This window comes from Homarus americanus, unplaced genomic scaffold (genome assembly GCF_018991925.1).
Source record: "Homarus americanus isolate GMGI-L3 unplaced genomic scaffold, GMGI_Hamer_2.0 scaffold7626, whole genome shotgun sequence".
NCBI lineage: Eukaryota > Metazoa > Arthropoda > Malacostraca > Decapoda > Nephropidae > Homarus > Homarus americanus.
This window is the reverse complement of record NW_024718273.1, coordinates 17921568-17942505: the sequence shown is the minus strand read 5'-3', so window position 1 is coordinate 17942505 and position 20938 is coordinate 17921568. Positions and strand designations below refer to the sequence as shown.

Here is a 20938-nt window from a genome sequence, read left to right as displayed (position 1 = left end):
GGTGCAGGTGTTGTCAGGTGTGGTGTTACAGGTAGTTACAAGTGTTGTGGTGATACAGGTGTTATCAGGTGTGGTGGTGCAGGTGTTGTCAGGTATTGTGGTGGTGTTACAAGTGTTGTGGTGATACAGGTGTTATCAGGTGTGGTGGTGCAGGTGTTGTCAGGTATTGTGGTGGTGTTACAGGTGTTGTGGTAGAGGTGTGGTGGTATTAACAGGTGTCCTCATCACACAGGTCCAGCAAGTGTGCGGATGGTGTCAAACAACTCCTCGCCCCCCATACCTCTCCCGGTACAGGTGCCTCCCGGTCACGTGGTGCAGCAGATTGTGGACGAGACTGGCACCCTTAGGCACGTCATTCTCTCTGCCCAGCCAGTGCCCTTGCCCATGTGCCCATATGTGAGTACCCATCTCTCTTGTTCACCCCCCAGTACCTCTTAGTTCACCCCCTCATCACACAGGTCCAGCAAGTGTGCGGATGGTGTCAAACAACTCCTCGCCCCCCATACCTCTCCCGGTACAGGTGCCTCCCGGTCACGTGGTGCAGCAGATTGTGGACGAGACTGGCACCCTTAGGCACGTCATTCTCTCTGCCCAGCCAGTGCCCTTGCCCATGTGCCCATATGTGAGTACCCATCTCTCTTGTTCACCCCCCAGTACCTCTTAGTTCACCCCAGCAATTCTTAGTTCACACCCCAAGTACCTCTACTCTTCATCCCCCACAGTACTCTTAGTTCAATTTCCCAGTACCTCTGGTTCACCTCAGTAATTCTTGGTTCACCCCCAGTAATTTTTGGTTCACCCCAGCAACTTTGGTTCACCTCCCAGTACCTCTGGTTCACCCCAGTACTTGGTTCACCCCCAGCACCTCTTGGTTCACCTCCTAGCAATTCTTAGTTCACCTCCCAGTACCCTGAATTCACCTCCCAGTAATTTAGTCTCCAGTACCTCTTTAGTTCAATTCTCCCAGCACTCTTAGTTACCCCAGTACCCCCAGCTCACCCCCAGTACCTTAGTTCACCTCCCAGCAGTACCTCTTAGTTCACCTCCAGCACCTCTGTTCACCCCCACTCCCTTTGTTCAACCCCCCACCGTAGTTCACCTCCACCTTGTTCACCCCAAGTACCTCTTAGTTTAATAATCCCACCTGTACGTGAAATGTTCTCTGTACGTGAATTTCTCTATGTACGTGATAGCCTACATACACATAGATGGCTCTGTGTATGTGGTAATGTTTATGTGCACGATAACTTCCTCCCTGTACGTGTGAACCGTTGTGTACGTGACATCCTCTCTCAGGTGTCCGTACATGGGAGGCGCCTTTACCCTACACCTTATCTTAATGCTTACCTATGTTCCTATACGAGTACTGTACTCGCCCATACACGAGTACTCGCCCATACATGAGTACTCGCCCATACATGAGTACTCGCCCATACATAAGTACTCGCCCATACATGAGTACTCGCCCGTTAGTTGCACACTTCTTTGTTATGTAAACGTCGTTGTGCTGTGAACGTAAATGTAAAGTCTTTCTCAGTCATACTTCAGCATCCCCTCGCCCACACCAGGTCGACCTTCCTCAGTCACGTCTGAGGAACTGGTCACGCGAGGTCGTATGTCAGGTCTTAAACACTGTGTCCCTGCGTGATAGAACCTTTTTTTAAACAGTTCCTCCTCTTCTCGCCTTCAGGTAAGTCCTCTGTACCTTCAGGTCTCGGAATGTGGACCCTAGTGCTACGTGCCAACACAGAGGCCCTAGGGGAGACGCCAGGTAAACAGCAGGTACACTCTTAATTTGGTCGTGAGATAGATAGGGAAGGTCACTGAGGGGAGGGGAGCGGTGTGTAGGAGCGCTGTTTTATCGAACTGTCGTCTCTTGTGTCGATATAAGTAATACAACGACAAATAAAGAAACAAATATAAAAACAAAGTAACAAACGAAAAAGAATTAAAATAACAAAACACAAAAAAATATATATTGAGAAACCTAAGGACAGGATCGTCGGGTACAGGTTAGATATCGTAAAAACTTCCCCACGATAATTTGGACACACACACACACACAACCTGTTCTGGGACACAGGTGAGGCTGTATCCGGGCCCTTGGTGGTGTTCTGCCCTCTGGTATTTATTTCCTAGAGTGGAGAGGTGGAAACGTATCTGATTATCTCTCTTAACATAGGACAAAAACATGCTGATCAAAATGGCAACGAAATTAAGCTCAGATTACCGTAACTGGAGACAATCTTTCATCTGTATCAGGAAGAATTATGTTACCAATCTTTATGAATCCAAGGACTGGTTGATGAGTAGGTGAGGCTCGGTGTTGTTCTGTGTGGGGAGCCTGGTGCAACTGAATGTGAGTGTTCTGGTAGTATTGTGAGCCTGGTGCAACTGAATGGTGTATCCTGGCAGTATGGGGGGGCCTGGTGCAACTGAATGTGTGTTCTGGCAGTATGGGGAGCCTGGTGCAATTGAATGGTGTATCCTGGCAGTATGAGTGGCCTAGTGCAACTGAATGGTGTATCCTGGCAGTATGGGGGGCCTGGTGCAACTGAATGGTGTATCCAGGCAGTATGGGGGGCCTGGTGCAACTGAATGTGAGTCATTCTGGTAGTATTGTGAGCCTGGTGCAACTGAATGTGTGTCCTGGCAGTATGGGGAGCCTGGTGCAACTGAATGGTGTATCCTGGGCAGTATGGGGGGGCCTGTGCAACTGAATCTATCCTGGCAGTATGGGGGGCCTGGTGCAACTGAATGGTGTATCCAGGCATAACAGAACGACGGCGTGTGATTGGTTGATTCTCTGACCAATAAGACGAGGGAAAGTACAGCACCGACGTACATTTAATTTTAATATCATTCATAAAAATGTTAAAAGTAAATAATTATTTTTAACACCAAATTCATAAAAATAAAATATTCCTATTTATATCAGAGGATGAAAGAAGTATTTATCCTCGTTAGTTTGTGAGACGCGCGGGACTCGGTTGATCGCTTATACATATATTCCAAACACTTATACTCAGTTCTTGTTAAATGTATGATATTATCTGGCCAGTCGTATGCTTCAGTTTATTTTATGTTTTAGTGTGTGTGGACGTGCGCTGAGAGTGTGTGGGTGTGTGCTGAGGGGGGGGTGTGGGTGTGCCGAGGGCGTGTGAAGGTGTGTGGGTGTGTGCTGAGGGCTTGTGAAGGTGTGTGGGTGTGTGCTGAGGGCGTGTAGGGGTGTGCTGAGGGCGCGTCAGGGGTGTGTGGGAGTGTGCTGAGGGTGTGTGGGGGTGTGCTGAGGGCGATGTGGGGAGTGTGTGCTGAGAGCTTGTGAAGAGGTGTGTGCTGGGTGTGTGTGCTGAGGCGTGTGGGGGTGTGCTGAAGGGCGCGTCAGGGGTCTGTGGGGTGTGCTGAGGTGTGATCAGACTTAGTGAATGAGGTGAAAGAAGATAAAAATAATTATTACCAGCGTTGGATGATAGAGAGCTTGGCTGAAGAAGGTAATGTGGGTCAGAAGAGACGTCAGAAGAGCTGCGAGAGAGTCTATCCATCCAGGACTTGAGGCTACAGATTACATGGTAGTAGGTCTCCCTGGCTCGTCTGCTGGGGTAGTTAACTATCCTCAGACAGGTGATGTGACAGCCCTGACGAGGTTGCTTCTGCCAAGGACTCTTCCTTCCTCATTATCTTGTTTTAACTTGCTGGTGGGGATGTGATCATGACAGCCTCCACACACACACACTCTAACACAGCCAGTAGTTTCATTTTAACATTAGACATGACCATGAGGTGATATATAGATGGAGTGTGTGAGGTTGAGATACACATATGTAGAGGGAGAAGAGTGTTATTGGCAGGGTCTCGATAACTGGGAAGGAAGGAGGGGAGAGGGAATGAGGGAGGTGGTGGGGGGATGTGTGGAAGAACAGTGCTCGTTTACTATACTACAATAACTTGTGCTTTAATATGTATGCAAATTAATGTTGTATCAGGTATTTTACTGGAAGGTAAGACGCGTCGTTAGCTGTTACAGCGGACGGGCGTGAAGGTATAGTGACCCATCTCCAACCTATACACACGAGGTGGTCACAGTTATTGATGAATATATAATAGTGATGAGGAGAGATTTGAATGTGGCAGTTAGAAGCGTCAGTCTGGGCCATTTTAGCCTTGACAGACGTGAACAGCGATTGGTCTCGCCCTCTCTGGATAACACAGCCTGTGGTCGATGTGTTGCCTCAGTAGCGACAGGACACTTCGCTCCCTCCTCTTGATGGGAATATTCACAATCAAATTAATTATATCTTGTCTGTATCCGATGGAGAATATCTATGATGGCGGGAGTACAGTGTAGACACTCCCTGGGCTGGTCACCACCTGACAGTTAGGAGTGAAACTGAAGAACCAGAAACCTGAGCCACTAGCACTGACAGCCACCTGTCGTGTGTCCCTGACAGATACAATGCGGAAATCACCAACTGCTTCGTTGAGCTGAACTCGTTAGTGGAGGGAACGTTACCAGAAGAACCTTAGACAAACTGTGAACCACCACAGAAGATATCAGACAAAATTTCCCCTCGAGGGCGGTAGTGGAGGCAACTATGGGCGTCATGTGCAACACAGAACCTTAGTGAAGGTTGTGTTAGGACCAGCCAGTCTGACCCACACTAGTGACGCTTGAAAATAGGTAGACGAGTCGGGGAAACAGCAACAATTTGTGAAGTGTCTCAACACCGAGACGCTCCTTGAGGTAACAACAACAAAGAAATGCCGGGAGAGAAAAAGCGCCGCTGAAGAAATTTAATCCAAAGTTGAATGTGTTTAAAGATGCAGAGGACAACACTGGCGGCGACACACTGGCAGCAGGGACAGAGTACCACCAACACATAAAAGAAACACAACTGACTGTCGAGTCTCACGAGGGACGGTATTCATCCGCCTCCACCACAGGAGGGAGCAGAGCGGACACAGTAAAGTAACTGAACAAAAGACTGTTATAACCTGCGGGTGGAAGAGCTCCTGGCTGGCTGACGGAGAAGAGAGGGCGACATTCACACACGTGTGTGTTTACACTACACAGTTCTGCCGGAAGATTGGGAGTGAGTATGTTTTCTTCTGCTGTTGAAGACAAGGGGCCGTCTATGTTCATCCCAGACAATCATCCCGCTGATGATCAGGCAGTCAAGGTCTTGATGAGTATATTGATGAAAGAGATGGAAGCAAAATATGAACACAAGGTTGACATCTTCACCAAGTCTGTATGGCCAATGTGAAGGTGATGGGCAGTGACAAGAGTTTCCTGGGAAGGATGATGACCCTGAATTAGTTTGTTAACGAGGGTCAGTACAAGGGAGTGTTGTGGTGGTGGACGACAGTCTCTCCCAGTGTTTACACCGAGAGCATCAGGACCGAGGACAAGACAACCCGAGAGTCGTGTGAATTCCAGCCTTAGTCTGTGCTGATGAAAGGTCTGGGACGAACACCCGGCTGGTCGTGGAGGCTCTCACCGACCAGTGGACACAGTCAAAACAAAGTTGATGTTGTTGGTTGTTGAAATAAGTCGTGCTGCCATCAGGATCAACAGTGACCAATAGAGAAAAGGGAAATGTTTCTTTACTTTGTAACAACTAATGTCGGAGACTGTCACACGGAATACCTCAGATAAAGTTTAATATTTGTGGAATGGCGTCAATAAGCAGATAAGGTTGCGGTAACTACATTCCTGGATTTCCCCCTAATCCCGTTCATGGGTGCGAGTCTTGGGTACAACTTGTTGAAGACTGAAGATAATCATCGCCTTTGAAATGAAGTGTTGTCGTGAAGTGTTGGGACGTCTGAGCAGAGCAACGCCTCAAGTAACCAGTCCGCTGCCTGGGTGGGAGAGATGGACGTGACTGGCTTGTTAACTTCTCCCGCAGGCAGGAGTTAGTATACTTCGGGCATTTGAAACGACTCATTGTTAACGACACAGAATGCACAACACTGTAAGGCCTCCTGACCCGTCTAGACTACACGTCAGGTCTGGGAGAAGTGAACCTCATACCCGCAGGTACTTGGCCTCCTTGACCATAGATCAACAGCTGTTTTATGCAGGTACACGAAACACTACACCTTGACGGACACAAACACTACACCTTGACGGACAGACATAAACACTACACCTTGACGGACAGACACAAACACTACACCTTGACGGACAGACACAAACACTACACCTTGACGGACAGACACAAACACTACACCTTGACGGACAGACATAAACACTATACCTTGACGGACAGACACAAACACTACACCTTGACGGACAGACATAAACACTACACCTTGACGGACAGACATAAACACTACACCTTGACGGACAGACATAAACACTACACCTTGACGGACAGACAACACTCATGAATTTGGACGGGACAGACAAGACTACACCTTGACGAAGCCAGACAAAACACTACATTCTTGACGGACAGGACAAACACTACACCTTGACGGACAGACAAACACCACACCTTTGACGGACAGACAAACACTACACCTTTGACGACAGGAATAAACACTACACCTTGATTTGACAGATATAAACACTACACCTTGACGGAGGACATAAAATACCATGTCTTGACGGGACAGACATAAACACTAATCTTGACGGACAGACATAAACACTACACCTTGACGGACAGACATAAAACACTACACCTTGACGGACAGACATAAACACTGGAAATTCCTTGACGGCAGACATAAACACTACACCTGACAGACACAAACACTACACCCTGACGGACAGGACACAAACACTAAGCACCTGACAGGTACAAACACTACACCTTTGACGGACAGACACAAACACTGGCTAATTCTGACAGACATAAACACTAAGCACCTTTGACGGACAGACACAAACACTACACCTTGACGGACAGACATAAACACTACACCTTGACGGACAGACACAAACACTACACCTTGACGGACAGACATAAACACTACACCTTGACGGACAGACACAAACACTACACCTTGACGGACAGACATAAACACTACACCTTGACGGACAGACATAAACACTACACCTTGACGGACAGACACAAACACTACACCTTGACGGACAGACACAAACACTACACCTTGACGGACAGACACAAACACTACACCTTGACGGACAGACATAAACACTATACCTTGACGGACAGACACAAACACTACACCTTGACGGACAGACATAAACACTACACCTTGACGGACAGACATAAACACTACACCTTGACGGACAGACATAAAGACGCTGGAAGAATTTGACGGACAGAGCGATAAATGATTGATAATTGACGGACAGACATGTACACCTTGACGGACAGAGTATAAACACTACACCTTGACGGAGATACAGACATAAATACTACACCTTGACGACAGACACAAAATGATTGCACTTTTGACGGACAGATATAAACACTAATTCTGACGGGACAGACACAAACATTATACCCCGGACGGACAGACATAAACACTACACTGACGGACAGACATAAACACTACACCTTGACGGACAGACACAAACACTACACCTTGACGGACAGACACAAACACTACACCTTGACGGACAGACACAAACACTACACCTTGACGGACAGACATAAACACTATACCTTGACGGACAGACACAAACACTACACCTTGACGGACAGACATAAACACTACACCTTGACGGACAGACATAAACACTACACCTTGACGGACAGACATAAACACTACACCTTGACGGACAGACATTCTTCATAAAATTTGTTTGGGAGTATGGCAGCTCCTACACGTGATTCATTGATGGTTTTGTGTTGAAGTGGATAAATTGACAGCTTCTTGTTGTGAATGAATTAAGTGCTCGACGTTAGTGCCATTAACGTGGGAAATCGGATGGTCGTCTCTTGCCTCATTAATGCCGATGTGTTGTCGGCCCTAGGAGTCTCGATAATTGGCTTGTGAAGTCGGAAGTTGGTAGTTGAGGTCATGGTGTGTCGTGGCACTGAAGCTGCTTAACTTGTTTATATAGTAAGGTTATCTGTGTTATCCCAAGACCCTGCCACCCACCCACCTCTGGCACACACCACACGCCTCTCCTTCCCTCGCCAGAACTCCACAGTTCTCTTGTCTCCCGTTTTGTAACAACTGTAGTTTGTCTCCTTCCACACACACACACTCACACTCCCCTCCTGCTAGTGTAAACAAGGGTGCGTGTGGCCTTGCATTGTAGATGATGGTAATGCATCGAGGGTACAAGAGTGCGTGTGTGTGTGTGCGCTTGTGTACTCTGCCGCCCCTAGCGCCTTCCACTTAACATACTTCCCTCACCCCAGCCGTGTGCGTTACTTCCTCTCCATCTTCACTACACGAGGACGCGGCCACAGTGCTAGAAATGTTAATAAACCTGATGCTCAAGAGATTGTTCCCTTTCCAGTGTCTTGAACTTGTGTAAATTACTTCTTGCATATATTTTCATCAAGAATATAACCCTCCCTTCCTCGCTCTTCCTCTCTGCCTTTCTCCCCCTCTTCGCTCTTCCCCTCTCCTTGCTGTCCCCCTCTCCCTATCTCTCCCCTCCTCGCTCCTCCCTCTCCCTTTCTCCCCCCTCCTCGCTCTCCCTCCCTTTCTCTCCCCTCCTCTCCTTCTTCCCCTCCTTCCTTCTCCGTCTCTCATTTACGTAATTTTGTAACGCTAATACTTGATTGGTCAATACCTCACTGAAAATCCCCTCACCACCACTACCACCACCACCACCACCGTCATCGTCACCACCACTACCAACGCCAATTTCACCACTACCACACTGCCAACGCACTACCTACCACCACCACCACCACCGTCATCGTCATCTCGGGTTAGTTCTCAGCCGAGCGCCAACAGTGCGTCTTCCTGCACCTCTTCATCACCCACCTTCAGAAAATGTTCCACCGTCTTCATTCCTCGCTTAACAACAGTAGCACCTTACACACGGACCTTTTGTCTGTAAGTCCGTGACGTGTTGCTCTTCATGTGTAAGGGGGGGGGGGCCTCTGACGTCATTCATGTGTTTTCCGACAAGGTACGAGATGGATTATGTATTGAGTGAAGGATATTGTAGACACATGTTGAGATTATTGATACGTCTTGACCAACACCTTTTGTCAAGTCTGATGGTCATTTGACACTAGGGGATTCGTTCTTATTCAGGTTCTTTGCCGCTGTAGTTAACACCTGTCCTGCCACAACGTCGTGGGGAGTACTTGTGGGAACTTGTACCACACAACACCTTCAGATGACACTGTATATGTGGTGTGGTGGTGGTGGTGGTGACATGCAGAACCACCTGACTCGTTTTACACACACACACACACACACACACCCTCCCACGCTCTATTTTTTAATTCATGCACTATCTCTAGCTCGCAGTATTTGCATTTTGATCGAAAATGCTCTCAACACCCCAGTCACCCTGAGTGAATCTATTAAAGAAAAGACTCACAGACACACATTATATATATATATATATATATATATATATATATATATATATATATATATATATATATATATATATATATATATATATATATATATATCGATAAAATCACACGGGAAAAGGGAAACAACGGAGCACCTTAGCTTTCGTCTTTATTCAAGACATCTTCAGAGGCAACTGGATTACATGTGTGTGTGTGTGTGTATTTTTCTGAAGGGGGAGGGAGGGGGGGTGAAGGGTGTTGTATCAGCGTGTAATGGTGTTTGACGTCATGCGTGGCCAGATTAAAGTGGATTGGTTAAGAGGCAGGCGGGCGGGCGGGCGGGCGCCCTGGTGTCATGCAACTGAACTAAGCCAGCCGCCTCCTTCCCATCGTCTTCCACTTGTTTACCTAACACGCGAGAGATTCGTCTCGAGCCGTAAGTGTGGCTCATACTCCCATACCTTTTCTCGTGTTACCAATATAATTTCCACATTAACAATTTCGGAAGAGGAAAGATCTTCACTCCTAACTGCAAATGATTAAGAAAGGAAAAAAAATGCGAAAGATATTCTGTGTGTATGAATTATGATATGCGAGTTGAAACCAGAGTCTCGGGAGGGAGTTGGGACACGGGCGCTGATGTGGTTACCAGGCGTTGATGTAAACACAGAGCCGTGTTGGGCTGGGCGGCCGTGGGCGGTTGGCGGTGATGGCGTGAACCCTCGCTACCCACCCAAGCCCTACCTCCACCACCCATGGCCTAGATTCTCTGATTTTTACGTTAAATTTGTCTGAACTGAAGTTGAGATTTGTCCGTGCCATTTAGACGATATTGTACGCGAGCTGCCATCTTTATGTTGCTGCCTCAGTCTATTAATGAGATCCGTGGCTACATCCTCAGAGTAAAGGAAAATTCTTACGTTGCTCAAAAATTCCAAACTTTGATGTCCAAGGAAGAACTGAGCCGTAGAAACTCGTTAACTCGTATCAGGAATCTTTAGCTCTATCAGTTATACAACATTCTGAGGTACAAGTTTTGGCGCCTTCTAGATACACTACCACCTCACCGGTGTACAGTAGCTTCAAGGAGTTTATTCAGAAGCATGTATACAAGTACAGGTGTAGGTGTCAAGTACAGGCAGATACAATTGTGTGTGTGTGTGTGTGTGTGTGTGTGTGAAGCCTCGTGCTAGCTTCGATTTCATGGAATGCCAGCAAGTTACGCCTCTGCCTTCACTATTGTTTTCATTAATATCTGCTTACTTCTCTGTGCTGTGGTACTGGATGTGGGGTTGTGTGTGTGGTAGTCGCTGGAGGTGCCGCAGACGAAGGCAACAGCGAAGTCCATCTATCTCATCTCCTGGGGAAAGCTTCAGTGCCAGGAAAGATGTCTCACGCCTGTAAATTGAGGGAGCCAATCACAGCTAGGGGGTCCCAGGGGGCGCTGTATACTCTCGATCACAAGGAATAAATGTCTAGGAAGATCTTCATTGACTGTAAATATGAAAGAAATCTGTGAGTCACTCCTGGAGGTGTAGCAGATGGCGACAGCAACTCACCTGTATGGACCATGTGTTGGGTGTTGGTATCCTGGACGACGGTGATAAGAGAAGTAGGTGAGGGAGGGAGGGGGCACACACACACACACACACACACACACCCCCACCTCTTTCAAATACCGCCATTCCTTTAATACACTGTGGTGTGTCCCTTAAATATATATCTAGCTTACCACTGTCGCTTTACACACATCCATAACTAAGCTCATTTATTACAGGCACAGACACGGGGTCATGAAGGCGAGTGTGCAGACAGACAGACCCAGACAGACAGACAGACAGACAGATGAATGAAATAAATATATCCACAATACTAGTAAAGGTCAACTTGTAAAACTTCGACATAGTTTGTGTGGGAGGGAAAAGAGGGAGTGAGAGGGAGGGAGGGAGGAAGGGAGGGAGGGAGGTATGGAGAGGGAGAGACTGGGTGAGAGAGAAAGTGGGTGAGGAAGGGAGAGACTGAGTGAGAGAGAAAGTGGGTGAGGAAGGGAGAGACTGAGTGAGGGAGAAAGTGGGTGAGGAAGGGAGAGACTGAGTGAGGGAGAAAGTGGGTGAGGAAGGGAGAGACTGAGTGAGGGAGAAACGATTGAGATAGCCGTTACACCACAACCCTGCCGGTCTCCAGCATCTCGCACTAATAAAACAAACATGACAAAAAAGCTAAAAATTAACTTTAATTTATATATTAAAGTATAAATTTATCACCCATGGAACCGTACAAAGGCCCCCTTCACCTCACCATCGTCACCCTCCAGGGTGTTGAAGTTCAAATTCATACCTGGGGCTACAGGAGTGTCTTGCAGCTCAAGACTATCCTGAACGGCATGTTGCAGGTCGACCAAGAGGATATACACCTCCTGCACTGCTACCGCGGCCTGGACGATAATGAGGTACTGGGGGAGTTCCTCGCAGGGGAAGGAACACTCACCCTAGTCCTTGGCCTCCACACTGGGTACTGAGGCGGCATGAGTGCTATAATCTTATTATTTTTAACGATACATTTGGGCTGTAGTATATTGTCTATATATCCTTCTATATGTTTATTTATTACAGTAGCAGTGAATGATGGGCGAATTAGTGTGTGTGTGTGTGTGTGTGTGTGCGCGCGCGCGCGCGTGTGTGTGTGTGTGTATGTGCGCGTGTGTGTGTGCGCGCGCGCGTGGATTGGCCATGTTACCCGCATGGACGACAGTAGACTGCTAAAGCAGCTACTTCACAGTCACCTAACGAATAGTAAACGTAACGCCGGCGGGCAACTGAAAAGGTATAAGGATAGTCTTAAGACAAACCTGAAAAAGTGCCAAATCGACCCCCTCACCTGGGAGACGATTACTCCACACCGTAACGCTTGGAGGAGCACCACACGGGTGTCATACTCTCGAGTTAGCACGACTGCAAAGCGAGGCGGACAAGCGTCAACGCTGGAAAGACGCTACCGCCGCCCCTCCCGCATTAGATGTAGTCCCCCACGCGTGCAACATCTGTGAACAACTCTGCCCGTTCCGTATCGGCCTCTCGAGTCACCTCAGAGCTCACCAACGAAGGTGACATCCTTAATAACTCATATCATTGTATCATAGCTGGATGATCGTCATATTTGATTCCGAGTTACAGTAAAGTAGTAGTGTGGAAGGAATGTATTGTATTACAACACTCGACTGCGCCCAAGCTATAGATGATGTCACTGTAGTAGCAGTTCATTCAGTATTTCTTTTCCTGTATAACAAACGCTTTTATAATGACCACATATATAATCCTGTAATTAAACTATTATTGTTATTACCGAGGGAGGAGGAATAGTGATGATGGTAGTGTGACATCAAGAGGTTCACACAGCGCCTGTGTTGACGTGTACACTGGCCTAGTATGATCTTGAGCCAGTCGACGCAGGTTCACATGGCTATCATATACCCGACCAGCAATTGAATACTCGTCTTGTCCTTTAAGGCTTATTTTTTTGTATCGTTTTTATCCTCTGCTTAAAGGTGGAAGATATTGTGTTTTGATCTTCTGTGCTTGTTTAGTGTATTCCTCAGCTTAAAGGGTGAAAGATAGTCTTGATATTTCGTGAGCTCGTTTCCACCTACTATCTTTTGAAAGATTTAATTTCAAAATGTCCCCAGTACATGATTAGTGTTGTCACGTACGCTTGTCCGCCACAGTGGAGTGACTTATGTGGCAGGGAGAGTTTTACAGTAAGTGGAGTGTTGGAGCCAGACAGTGATACGCGACACTACTATTGCCTGCCCGCCCGCCCACTCTTACTAGATAACTGAAGAGTAATATTGCTTTTATATGTAAATTGTGGTTGATATAATAATAATAATAATAATAATAATAATAATAATAATAATAATAATAATAATAATAAAAAAAAAAATAAAAAAAAATAAAAATAATAATAATAATAATAATAATAATGATAATGAGAATAACAAAAGAAAATAATAAAATAATAAATAATCAATTTATCGTTACTATTCCCATGTACGTTTTCTTTCATTGGTGAGCAGCAGCAGCAGCATCAAGAGACAAGGATAACATCAAGTGAGATAATGGGCTTAATTTAAGACCCTCTTCTATCATGGCCATGTGTTTACGTTTATATAATGAACAAAATAATTCACTGCGGTTAAATTTTTCCTCCGTGTTAAAAAAAAATGATAAAATATTTGGGGTAACTAACTTAACTGTTTATATTTGTACAAGACAGATATGTATTTTCCTCTCCGTCTTTCCTCCTGTGCTTAGTATTGATTTAAGTTGATGTGATTTTTTGCTGATTGAAATATATGTCGAGGTAGTAAATATTGTCATTATTTTTCTTGCTCTTTTAGTCAGAATAATTAAAATATAGTGTGTGGTGGTGTGGTGGGTATGGTGACGTGTGGTGGTGGATGGTGTGACGTACAGTGTGTGGTGGGTTATTCGACAAGAGAGATGGTTACCAAACAAGCTGTGTCGAGACGGTAAGAATTGAGAAAGAATGATCACTGTTTTTTTTAGTGTCAGTAAACAGAGACAATTTTCTTCTCCGAGTTATTGAAATGATGGCGGCGAGTATTCACAAGGGTGTTTTGGCGGTGTTGTGACATGTGCCTGATGTGAACCACCGCTGCCGCCTCCACACTCCTGGTGGCGGAGGAAACGAACTCGTAACAAAAGACCAATAAAATGGAATTGGGAAAATCACTCGAAACATCGGGGTGAGAGTGGAAGAAGAGGAGGAGAAGGAGGAGGAGAAGGAGGAGGAACACGTAATGGAGACGGACGGATTCAAGAACCTGAGACCTTTTGAGATATAACGGATTTTATTGACTTAAATATTAAAAATCATTAAGGCTCGAAAGAGGAAAATAAAGAATTCTATTTTTGTTTGTCATTGTTAGTGTAGGTATGTTGTTATATATAGTGAACTTATTGTGTTTGTCAAGTTTTGAGAAATGAAATGGTTGAAACTGTAGTGGTGTGTGCGAGAGAGAGAGAAGGAAGGAAGAAAGGAGTGAGTGAAGGAAGGAAGGAAGGAAGGAGGGAGGGAGGGAGGGAGGGAGGGAGGGAGGAGGAGGAGGACGTGGACGTTGTCTTGAGGGCTGGGCTAGACGTTGTGGCCGACCCTTCAAGCTGATAGTCTTGCCAGGACCACAGTGCCACCCGCCCTGCCTGCCGTCCCTCCAGGCCCACGGTGCCACCCGCCCTGCCTGCCGTCCCTCCAGGCCCACAGTGCCACCCACCCCCCTACCCTGCCTGCCGCCCCTCCACATCAACGGCTCCACGCTGTTACCACGCTACGCTACTTCACCTCCCCCTCTACGCTACTCCACCTCTACTCCTCCACCTCTACGCTACTCCACATTATCCTTCATATTTTCAGCTTGGCAATACCAGACCACTAGAGCACATCACACACCACCATCCATCAGCGTTACCTCAGTGTTGTTGTGGCCAAGACGTCTGCCGCCAACGTCTTGGATTAGGACCCCACCCCCCCCCTAGAACTGCCCCTCCTACCCCAGTCGTAAAGGTCAAATTAGGTCATAGCTTGTAATAAAGGGCTAGTTGTTAAGACCCATTTAACTTGTAATCGGAATAAAACGTCTTAAAGTTAAACCATAGCGTCTCTTGTTAGATTATCGAGATAGATCACCATTGGGCGCTGAGAACACTATCATTAAGTAAACATATCCCCGACAACCTCTTACCTGGTCATAATATACCTGTAAGAAGTATCCCAGGTGAGAATACCAGTAGATGCTTCCAGACGACAACACGACGAGTTTTATCAGAGCAACCAGCTGCCTACACCCCATTCTAGCGAGCGGCCAGTACCACCTGTCGGGGTGATAAGGTTGTGCGCTGGAAACATGTTTACAGAGCTTATTTTAAAAGGGGGATGAAGGCAAGTGCTTTAATATTGGTTCAGGTAAATTATTTTTTTTTTATTCGTGTGGGTTGATGGGTTAGGTTGTGGGAGAATAGGGGGAGGGGGGTAATGTGGGTTGGTGTGTAAAGGAAGGGTCTCTCTCTCTCACACACACACACACACACACACACACACACAAATGACTTGAAAATGCATCGAAATGACCCACTTTCTAGTTTTGGGTCACGGTGTGTGGGGTGGCCATTAGTGTTGTCCAAATTGCGACTGGCACTCTTACAGTCCGCCCGCCCGCCGTCTCTTCTCTACAGTAGGTGACGGGGGAAGAATGGCGTAAACAGAGTGCCTCGACTACCTGGTGTTATTGGTGCACGGATCTGTATAATGGTGCACGGATCTGTATAATGGTGCACGGATCTATGGGAACTCGGTAGATTGTTGGAAGAGGAAAAGAAAGATTTGTTGAGTTCACTACTACGTTAGGGGGGGTTGGGGGTGGCGGCTGACTGTTTATTGTGAGTGAAGTTCAGCTTTAGGTAACCCAGTTTCTATACACACACACACACACACACACGCTGAAACTGTTTTATCAGTAGGTGGGCTGAAAAGTACCCATACATTCCATGATCGTGTGTGTGTGTTGTATTTGCGTGTGCTAAAGTTTATGTGCGTGTTTAAATATTGTACTGTACAATATTTGATAATTAAACAGGTCGCGTGTACTATACTGGCTCGCCTTAATAAAATGTGTATCAGAGCGCAGTGTAACCTTCACTTTAAATACGGAACGGAAATGAGGACCGTTACGATAATTATAGTATTTGTTCTATATAGTTATTTATTTTCACGATGAATGAGCATAATTACACACACACACACACGCGCGCCTCAAGTCTGTATGAATGAGTGGTAGCAGACCAGACCCGTGACCGTGTGGTGTATGACCGTGGATAATTACGAGTGGTCAGGAAACTGTCAGGCCTTATTGCTCTTCCAGGAAGTCTACACCATTATGCCTGTCTTCCTAACCCCAAGTCTTCTGACGGCAGATGGCATCGGGTGTTATAATGCCTGTAACAGTATTCATTGGCAAAATTTAAACGGTAATTAACGTAGCGTGGGTGATCAGCGGCGTCGATTAATAGGTTATCTTAAGTGCATGCATTTCCCGTCAGGTTTATATAGAGTAATATAGGATTACAGTAAAGAGACGAGAGAGTGCAGGGAAGTAGGTGTTGCAGCCCAGCCAGTGGCCACGCGTGTGACACTAGTGATGGCAGCACGGCGGAGTAAGCTGTGGGAAAAACTTCGTACTGCCACAATCAATAACCTTCTCTCTCTATTTTTCTTGCAATACCTCCTTTATTTTGATCTATCATATTAAGGTGGTGTGTATGGCACTCTGATGTCCTGAAGAATTGCTCACTAAACCATGTATCTTATATATGAAGATAAAGATGGAAATTAGATTATAGAAGGTATTGTTACCACATAAGCTGTTGTTATATTCAGTCATTCATGTTTGAAGATCTGTATAGACTGTTTAGTTAATTGAGACAAAAACGGTGTGGCTTAGAGGTTTGTAGCTAACAATCTCGACTATAGTTCTTCGATACATACTATTAAACGTAAATGTAAAACTAAATAATATAAGAAATAATGTAAATAAATAAAGGGAGCCTCTGGCATCTAGTGTGTGGTGACGTGTAGTTCCCTTCCCTCGCCCCTCCCACACCCCCACCTCGCCCCTCCCACACCCCCCTCCACCTTGTATTCCTTTGATGTTGTGCAGAAATCGCTAGGATATAATTATTCATGAAACATATCATATGGGGCATTAAGTTGGTAATCAGGTGTTGCATTTGTGCTATGTAATGATGTATTGGTTGAGGAAATAAGTGATAAAATGAAGCTTACCGGTATGCATCATTCTCCCTCACCCTCCTCCTCCTCCCCCGCCCTTTGACACGTAGTACGCCGCCACGCTGCCAAACCTTGGACGAATTTCACTCATTTACTTATTTTTGTTCTTAGGGTTATTATATGTTATATTTATTTATTTTTTACTTTAATAACATTGAGGGTGATAAATTTTTTTAATAAATAATGTCATTGTGGTGAAATAAACAATGGTGTTAGGTCAGTAGTTGTGGGTCTGGCCGCTAGAGTTTGTCGGCATTAAGTGGCATATTTTTAGCTGTATTTTGTAACCTTCGGAATTTTTCTTGTAAATGTAAGAAAATATTGTGTTCTTGATGTGCATTTTGTGCGTTACAGCTGTTGGAACTTATTGAGAATGGAACATTCATCTCAGAAGGTATGTAATATTGTAAAAACAACGTCAATCTGTTGTTTTAAAGAGCCAAACACCTAATACGTGTACATTTATCTGTCGTCAAGATAACGTCAGCCAGTTATCACACGAATTCATACATAAAACCTGTCAGTTTATTTAGTCACTGCGTATTGTGGAGAGAAGAACAGTGAATAACGCAGATTTGGTGTTACCTAAAGGAAAATGGTGTTTGCATTGTGTTAACTTAAGAAAAGGAACTACTTCTGAAACCCCCCCTTAAGTGGAATTAATATATTCATCCTGAAATAATCTCAGAGGAATTTAAATGCGTGATAACACTAGCTATAACTGTTGGATAACGCAACATCAAATACCATTGTTGATTCTAGAAATTTCCAATCAGGTAGACGTGGGTAGAAGGCTCATGGTTAATTTTCTGACTGTATTGTTATTATATATTGATTCTTATTGGGGAAAAGTGTAGGATATTTGAAGAAAAAATGGACAAATTTACAGTGAGGAATTTTGCGATAAGAAAGATTGTAATAACTGTAAAATAATAAAAACAATTCTTATTTAAGTAACGTAAATTTTAAACGAAAGTGTTTCATAACGTCGCCAGGTAATAGTCATAAATAAACTGCCCGACTGATGTGTTAGGAGTGTAGTGAAGAGAGGGCCGTGTAACAGGGCACAGTATAACACAACAGGCTGCTGAGCTGTTGTGAGTTAGTTCAGTTACGTTATTTCTGTATTAAGGTCTTCTTGAATAACGAACGGGCTCTTCCTAGTGTGGATAAGCCAAACATTACTGCAATTTAATGAGCTGATGAGGTTGAACACTATCATTTCTACAGCTGTCCATTGACACGCACAATATATAATATTAAAACGTGTTCCAATAATATATAATGTATATTGAACAGTGTGGTATTGTCAGTATTAAATCTTTGGTGGTGGTGGGCTTTATTTAAAATCCAGTATTTCTATTAATTTACGACATCACACTGAAAATGTTAATCCCGTATTGGCTGTAATCAAAATTATTTCCCCGCTTGTTTCGGGTAAGGGCAGTGTCACTGGGTCAGCAGAGCTTCACTTTAGTGCATACTGACATTTTATATGACTGAGATTATTCATGAAATCCAGTTTTTGGTCCCGCCACTGAAGACGAAAATACGTTTTCCAAGCTTTATTCTTTGTTGGGACGAACTCTTTTATGGTTTATGAATATATGGTTAAACTTCGCGTGTTTATTTTTTATTTTATTTTACTTGACAAACCCCAGATTCAATTGTATGTCAAAGGATTAGGTCACAGCTGAACGTAAAAATCAGACGAGTGTAATGAGTTACGTTTGTGGTACTCTTGTTATGTGTTTATAATCCATGAGAAACTCTTCCCTTTAAACGCAATGAAAACGAACCCTTTAAATTGCTCGAACGGAACGCAAAATATTTTAGCCTGTTCGTTAGAATGATCCGAGATGAACATTTACGAGGAACGATTTCATTTACCTTTCTACCTAAAGTTTAATGTTAAATGCTGGTTAGTATGTTACAGTCTCGTTCAAGATTCTTCGAACACTGCTGGAGACAGCTGGCAACTCATGGCCCTTTGTGTACTATAGTACTTAGTAAAAATTATGAATAAATGTAAAAGTGATCGGTGATTGGTTACTCAGTTCCCCGTTGCTTAATTTAATGGTTGGGCTTTGTTGTTGAGTATTATATTATACTATGTACCAAAGTAAACAAACGGCCTTGAGTTGCCACCTGTCTCTAGCAGTGTTTGAAGAATTTTGAAAGACTGTACGAACACGGAATGTATTTGGAGACACCTGCAGTATGGTTTGGAATAGCTATATAGAACAGTCGCCAAACATTATTATTACAGATATAATTCACACACGTTACGGCTCTCCATACAACGGTATTCGACTGGCGCCTGATTCATTTGATTAAAAAAAATTTTGTTTTGAAGACGTTTCCACAAACACTACAACTAAAGCATATGAAAAATGATGATTTTAATGATATCTTATGTATTCATGAACTGTGTAAAAGAAGCGATGTCGTTACTTGGTAGGTCAAAATTGGCTTTGGTCTTTCCCAGCTGAACCAGCTCACACTGACCACTCTTGGGGAATAACTCGCAGGTAGTTTACAGTACTGTTATTACTTAACATAATAATAGTTAAGAGAATACATTCACCACTGCCACAAAGTTTAGGAGGGAGAAAGGAGATTTTTTTTATGTACAGAACATACACTATATGACAATTATTTCTTGGGTCAGGTTCCTTATGTGCATCTCTCTATGGCAAATTATGTTTGCATATCTCAAAATGAAATTATATAAACTATATTTTGTACATAGAACATGGACCTGCATATTAATTTACCGGGAATTTCCTTTCGCAATCATTCGGCTTTTTGTGCGCGCGTTAAACCAAACCTACTAACAGTGTCTTTTACATAGATAATTACTGTTAGAATTTCAGATGTACTTTACCTATTTTGAACTTGGTTATACATTAGTAGACATTATGACAGCTTTAAGGTGTCCTTGTACAGTATGTATTTGGTAGAACAGGATCAAAGGTTCCAGGCCAAACCGGCTCTCGGTTTTTAATCCTTCGTTAGATATGGTTAACGAGAAGTGGTGAAGGTGTGTTTTAATATCGAAGGATTTACTGGTAAACTTATACTGTTCACTTAAAATAATACTTTAGGCATATACTTGTCAATAATACTCGATGACCAATAAGCATACGCACCATATTTTAGTCGGCTGCCGGATCTCTTAATTACTTTCCTGCCTAATAAGTGCTTCCGACCTGTCTTGGATATAATAAATTCACCTGTCTCCTTTTGTATTTTGTTGATTAACCATCATATATATACAATTCAGTATTTTAACTCGTTCTAGAAAAAAAATGAAAAAAAAGACGCTCAGTTTTCATCCCCTGTGGTGATAATTTTGCTTGAGCAATTAGAATGGTTCACATTTTCACCATGTAACATGTGGCGTGACTCCGCAAAACGGGTTTTAATGGGTCAGGCACAAGAAGGCTTTCATGCATTACTTTCCCTCTCTTGTTCTATTTCACAACGCTTAAACACGTAGAAAATTGTGTGGTGTGAATCTGAAAACAATCCAGTGTTAACAAACAAGCAGTGTCCTGCGCATGAGCAGTCGTCGGGACAAATGACAAAACTGTTTGACTGTA

At 44.4% G+C, this 20938-nt stretch overlaps 1 protein-coding gene across 2 annotated transcripts in view; it reads left to right on the top strand.

Annotated features, from left to right (window-relative positions):
- Positions 1 to 457: 457 nt before the first annotated feature.
- Positions 458 to 20938, top strand: part of LOC121859507 (fibronectin type-III domain-containing protein 3a-like) — a 45988-nt gene continuing 25507 nt past the window's right edge. Inside the window, exon 1 of one of the 2 annotated variants that reach the window (XM_042356364.1) lies at positions 458 to 622. In XM_042356364.1, the coding sequence (XP_042212298.1) occupies positions 476 to 622 (147 nt within the window). In that variant the 5' untranslated portion in view covers positions 458 to 475. Of the gene's footprint in view, positions 623 to 17627; positions 17728 to 20938 lie in introns of those variants that run through there. The other variant, XM_042356365.1, reaches the window with a different exon arrangement.